Raw genomic sequence first — 5,903 nt, 5'->3', positions numbered from 1 at the left:
TTAGTTACACGAAAAGTAGATGCATTTCTGAGAGTTCAAGTTCCAGGTGAACTATAGCCTCACAAATAACGGATTATTTAAAGGAGCATCCACAACTTTTGCATTGGACTATAGCCTACAGACACATCGCCTATAGTTCAAATCTGTCTCCATACTTCACTCCATCCATGAGCAAGATGAACCTATAGCCTCGAGATTTCACAAAAAAATGTGGGATGTTTGTGATCCCTGAAAAACTTAAATGCATAAGTATTTTTGTAGGCCTATGTGACAATTGGCATTTCAAAACCAACCTACTGGGCCGATCCACTCAACATGAAGATTGTCCATTAACAGCATTGTATTCGATGTTGTAATAATCAACATTATTTAAAAATGTCTTAACGGGTGGAACGCCTTACAAATCATTGTTTAAACGTTACATTACAGGAAGAGAGAGAAAAAAACTACAATTCCCAGATGCAGCTGGGCGCGACATACCAGCCAATGATTGGCAGCAAATTGGAGTGACGTTGCTCTTTCTGGTCCATTTATATGTGCGATTGGAGCGCTCGTGCACAGAGGGCTCGCGGCTGATTCTGTGAGAGGAGCGCAGCATCCACAGCTTGTTTAAGGTGGGTGTGACAGACATCATCTTTTGAAGGCGAAAAGAAAGTCACCAGGAATGGTTCACTTTTAGATTCCGATTGCTAAAACTGCTAAACTAACAACGTTAAAAGAGATATAGGCGAGTGGAAGTTTAACATTTAATTGAACTTGTATTTTTTTTGGACTGTTAATTCCAAAAAAAAAAAAAGTGAATGTTTTTAGTTGCTTCTGTTTGCGGACAGGTTGTTTCTTATTTTTCCGGTGAAAGTAGGTTGAAAACGACGGTTTGTGCATGTAGGCTGGCGCGCCGTTAGTCCATTGTATTGTGGGAGACATTGGCACAGTTGGCACCGACAGACAGACGAGGATTCTTGCATGTCTGCAAATTTGTGCGTGCTAGACACATTTTCATATTGATCCCTTAACGACCCCAAAAGTGGCAAAGAGAAGCTTTTCTACTCGACATTCACTGGGAAGGGGGGGGGGGAACGTTGCAGGGAGCTCGTCTTTGTTTGCAGCTGCCCGACACGTTGCTGTCAAAAGCGCCTTTGTTTGACGCGGCTTGGGCTAACGACACAAGAAAACGCTCTTTGAAAACCTTGAATTTCAATGAAGGCGATGTGTTGCTTTTGTCAACGAGGACATTGTCAAGGCGAAGGCTGCTCACTATATGCCAATCCTGGGTGTGAATTTGGCAGGGCAAGGCGTGGGCACATGCCAAACCCTTTCTTCTTTTTTTTTTTTTTTTTCCAAAATTAGGCTTTATGTTGAGAGCAAACACCCGACGAATGATGTCACTTTTTTTTTCTTTTTTTTTTTTTGAAGTTGGTAGCCTTCATTAAATAATCGGGGAGGGGTCTTTTCACGTGCCAACCGTCTGGTTTTTGGCGACTCACATTAACCTCTTGACCAAAATGACATGACAACTGATGTGAATTGCTCCATCGATTCTTATGTTGTATTCAACATTTTACCATTTTTGCATCAGAAATTGAGCAAAGGATTCCAATTAATCGAGCTCGCTTTGCGTCTCAAGTCTGCTGTTGTGTTACAGTTGTGTCCCCCTCCTCTTCACCCCCCCCCCCCCCCCCCTCTAATTCCTGCGGCTCAAACACTTGCTGCAAGGAACAGGTGCTCCTTGGTGTGAATTTTCCCATGGACATGTTTATTATCTTACTAATCTCATCTGAAACGTTGCTTTTCAGTTTTTTTATTTTATTGTATTAAAGGCGCAGAGTTGTAGACTTATCCCTGCACCTGGCACTGCCAGTCGTACCCACCCTGATCACAGCCTTTTGTCTCAACCGAATGTGGCTTTGTATCGTTGAATAACAATGAACGAGGCCGTTGGTGGGCATTTGAAAAGCCTCCCCCCCTCCCCTCTCTCTCTCTCTCCCCTGTTTCTTAATGAAGCAGTCCAGGTGCTATGATTGAGGTGAATATCATTAGAGCCACAAGTTGAATGATAAACAATGGCATGCCATTGAAACCAGAGCCTTTTTTGTTTGGCTTGATGGGCGGTGGTTGCTTGCAGTACCAAAAATGGCCACAAGGTGTTAGCAGTGTGCTTATTTAGATTAAAACAGGATAAAACATCCACTAGAGGTCACTGATTTTTAGAGCCATCTGCTGTATTGATCATAGTGAGAGAAATCTGACCTTGCCTTGTATTTTCCCTGCAGGTTATTTGACCTGCAGCTCACTCTTGCAATGGCATCCGCTGAAGGTGAGTACACCCTTAAGTTATTCAAATGTGACTTTCTGCTTGATGGTTCAGTGTGTCTAAATACCTCTTTTTTGTGTGTTTTAGATATCCAGGTCAAGGAGCTTGACAAGCGGGCCTCAGGCCAGGCCTTTGAGGTCATCCTGGCCTCTCCTGCCCCAGATGCCAACTTCCCCCTGTCTCCTCCAAAGGCGAAGGATGTATCACTGGAGGAAATCCAGAGGAAACTGGATGCCGCAGAGGAGAGGCGCAAGGTAGAAATGTGTATAGTAAAATGATGACTTAAAGACTGATTTGTACAGATTCCAAATTTTGCAACAATCTGGCGCTAACATTATTATTATTATTTTAACCATCCTTTTTACAGAACCATGAAGCTGAGGTTCTGAAGCACTTAGCTGAGAAGCGTGAGCATGAAAAGGAAGTGCTGAAGAAAGCAATGGAGGAGAACAACAACTTCAGCAAGATGGCTGAGGAGAAGCTCAATCAGAAGTTGGAGGCCAACAAAGAGAACCGCACAGCACTAATGGCAGCCATGAACGAGAAGTTCAAGGAGAAGGTCAGTTGGGAAGATGGGGCTAAAATTATGAGCTTAAATGTTTTTTGTTTTTTTTCACCACAATGTTTAAACCTAAAATTTTATTTTCCTGTTCTTTTTTATAGGACAAGAAGTTGGAAGAGGTACGAAAGAACAAGGAAACCAAAGAGGGCACTTCGGAAGACTGAAAGTTTCAAGCGGGGGATTGTACAGGGTTTTTTACGTATCCAAAGATTGATTTATTTTTTGTTTTGGCAAGTATTTTTGTTGTGTTCACTACCCACCTTTTTAAAATAAATACAAGTTCCACTTTGTGAATGTTTCAATTCTCCTGCTATAAGTGTACTTGCGCTGGTTTTACATGTGCATAGTTTCCCCCCCCCCCCCACTTGTTGAGTCTAATCCATGTAGCTTGTCAGTGCAGCTTCTGCCCTTTTTGGAAATTAGCCGTGTACTCATCTTTTTTTGAGGAAGCATGTTTCTATGCATAGGTCTTTTATCCTTGCCTATTTCATAGTGCGTTTTTGAATCGTGTTCCTGTGAACCGCAACTGTTCCTGGCACTTACTGTTTATTAGAAAAACAAGGAAAGTAGCACAAGATTCGATCAAGGCGTCGGCTGTTATACATGCAGGTGTGAAGTGCGGCTTTGCTACCCAGATTCTGCTGTTTTGCTCCTGCACATGTTTTGTGCCGCTGCTTTTTTTTTTTTTTTCTCTTTTTTTTTTTTGGGCTTTTGTAAAAATATGGAGTTGTCTTTAAAGCACATGACATCTTGCTGTATAGCTGTGAATTAAAAACATGTTGGACATGTAAATGGTTGCCATCTGGAAAATCAGTGAACAGGGGTCTACACATGGAATGCAAACGAGCAATACACTTTGGCATCTCAATAGATACAGTGGCTAGTTGACTTGAACTGTTGTACTAAAACAAATAAAAAAACCTGTAAACACACTCTATTGAGAATGTCTCCTTTACATTTTGATTTGTATAGTTCTGTTGTGATGGAAGGATAGAAATCAACTTTATTAATCCCTTGGGAAGGTTCCCTCTGGTAACTTCAGATTCCAGCAGCAGGTAGCACCAAGTAGAGAAAAGCAGCTAAAACGGCAAATGTGTTATTATGTGTACAGTAGGGAACACAATATTTCTGTAAAACATTTGAAGGTTTGTCCTTTATGGCTTTCAAATGTTGCACCAGAACACATGTCCAGTTATGCAACATCACAGACTCCAAATAAAAAGTACATGACACATACTTCTAAAAGTGAGGTGAGAACATGGGTGCTTCAACTCAAATGTTTTCGATACTAATTTCTGGAATAATGACACTAGTTTGTTGTTGAACCTTCATACAGCTCTAGTGGATTATGTAATGTGAAGGATTGTTTATGTTGCCCCCTGCTGGAGAAAATTAGGAAAGACTAATTGTTTTTCTCATTTCGATTCAAACCTACAAAGTCATTTGAAGTAGATGCCCATCATGGGAGATAATAAATCACTATTTGATGATGATGCTGTTTCTAAGAACCATCAAATCCAACATATTAAGAGAGTTGAGGCCTTTTGTTGTCTTGTGGTTGTACACGTCGCACATGTTCACAATCTGTGAACCAGAATACGAAGCTGCAGTCTTTGTCTCCCTCTGTTGGTAGTTTGATAAAAGCCTTCTAAAAAGATGAATCACTTCACTTTTTGGGGCTTGATTGGTGCAGACAGATTTTATTATTTTGGTGTAAGCGGTGGCATTTAAAAAAAAAAAAAAAAAAAAAAAAAAAAAAAAAAAAATATATATATATATATATATATATATATATATATATAAGACAGATGTGATTAACTCCAGAGGCAAACAGTGTAATCATCAACTTTTATTGGCAACAGACATTGACTAAATGAACAATGTCAAACAGACTCTTAACTTTATCATAGTAACATTTTTGTGAGAAATATTACTAAAAGATAAGTTCAAACATCATGGCTGTATCCCTCTGACAAATTTCCAGCTCTCTCTATCAACCAGTGGGTTATTTAAAATATAGCGGCTACTCTGACAATGTCAACCCTGTAAGCCCTAAATCGTCATATATTTTTCACCCATAGGCACCGGCGGGGGGGCAACAAGCCGAACTGCTCTGCAGGTATAAACAGCAACCTGTTTACCTAACTTAGACTATGAATCCCTAAGAGACATCCAGAATTATTTTTGATTAAATATGTTTAATACAAAACACCAGGTTTATTATTATTTTGCCACTTAGAGTTCACATTTCCCCCTATCAAATATATATGTCTTTTTTTCTTTTTTTTGACTGTTTAAATTTATTTTCAACATCAACTGTAAAACAATAATCCATGAACTAAAGGGTGATTATATTTTCCTTTAATCCAGTTAATAGACATTTTGAAGTATAAGTAATAATCTAAATGTTTTCTTGCCTTGTCTCTTCAAAATTGTCGTACATTTTTATGGTAAACCACATTGTGTCACTGATTGACCACAGCATCCACCATTTTTGATGCGTCATACACATGTTCTCGTGTGCATGCCATCTGCCCCCTAGTGGACTATCTGTGTACTGCACGTCTCTGGCTGTATAGCCTACATTTGATCAAGGGGGATAAAAAGCTCTCACTAGGATGTAGAGGTCAGAAAAACATTTGTAACAAACATGATGCACTTCGCTTTTTAGTGTTAATACTTTTGAATATATCCTTCAATTCTAATTTTAACTCATAATTTGTGATCTTTTAGTTTCACTTTTACAGTTTGATGCCATCACAATTAGTTTCAAGGTTTTTACAATTAATAAATAACAAAAATAAAACCTAAGGGTTGGAGGCTTAATCATGAAATATACACCAGTGTTTTAGGAGGGTGACACACAAAGACAGCAATGGTGGAAGCATTGAGTTACAATGATAAACTTTTGGGGCAGCTTTGGCTAAGTTGGTAGAGTTGGTTGTCTCACAACGGAAAAGTGTGGGCTTCAATCCCCAGCTCCTGCAGCAACATGTCTGATGTGTCCTTGGGCAAGACACTTAACCCCAG

At 39.7% G+C, this 5,903-nt stretch overlaps 1 protein-coding gene across 1 annotated transcript; it reads left to right on the top strand.

Annotated features, from left to right (window-relative positions):
* The first annotated feature begins 518 nt into the window (after positions 1-518).
* On the top strand, positions 519-3,805 carry LOC109987074 (stathmin). The gene is made up of 5 exons (XM_020638038.2): positions 519-614; positions 2,271-2,314; positions 2,399-2,565; positions 2,679-2,870; positions 2,975-3,805. The coding sequence occupies exons 2-5, from the start codon at positions 2,299-2,301 to the stop codon at positions 3,035-3,037; spliced, it is 438 nt and encodes a 145-aa protein (XP_020493694.1). The 5' UTR covers positions 519-614; positions 2,271-2,298; the 3' UTR covers positions 3,038-3,805.
* The last annotated feature ends 2,098 nt before the right edge of the window (positions 3,806-5,903 follow it).

Source organism: Labrus bergylta, chromosome 19 (genome assembly GCF_963930695.1).
Source record: "Labrus bergylta chromosome 19, fLabBer1.1, whole genome shotgun sequence".
Classification (NCBI taxonomy): Eukaryota; Metazoa; Chordata; class Actinopteri; order Labriformes; family Labridae; genus Labrus; species Labrus bergylta.
Note: the sequence above shows the minus strand (reverse complement) of the source record. Positions and strands in the feature narration are given on the sequence as shown.

Excerpts from the sequence above, each read along its gene's own strand:
- LOC109987074 (XM_020638038.2), top strand. Across the intron at positions 2,566-2,678 it reads CCGCAGAGGAGAGGCGCAAG|AACCATGAAGCTGAGGTTCT; the intron begins GTAGAAATGTGT and ends TCCTTTTTACAG. Across the intron at positions 2,871-2,974 it reads ACGAGAAGTTCAAGGAGAAG|GACAAGAAGTTGGAAGAGGT; the intron begins GTCAGTTGGGAA and ends TCTTTTTTATAG.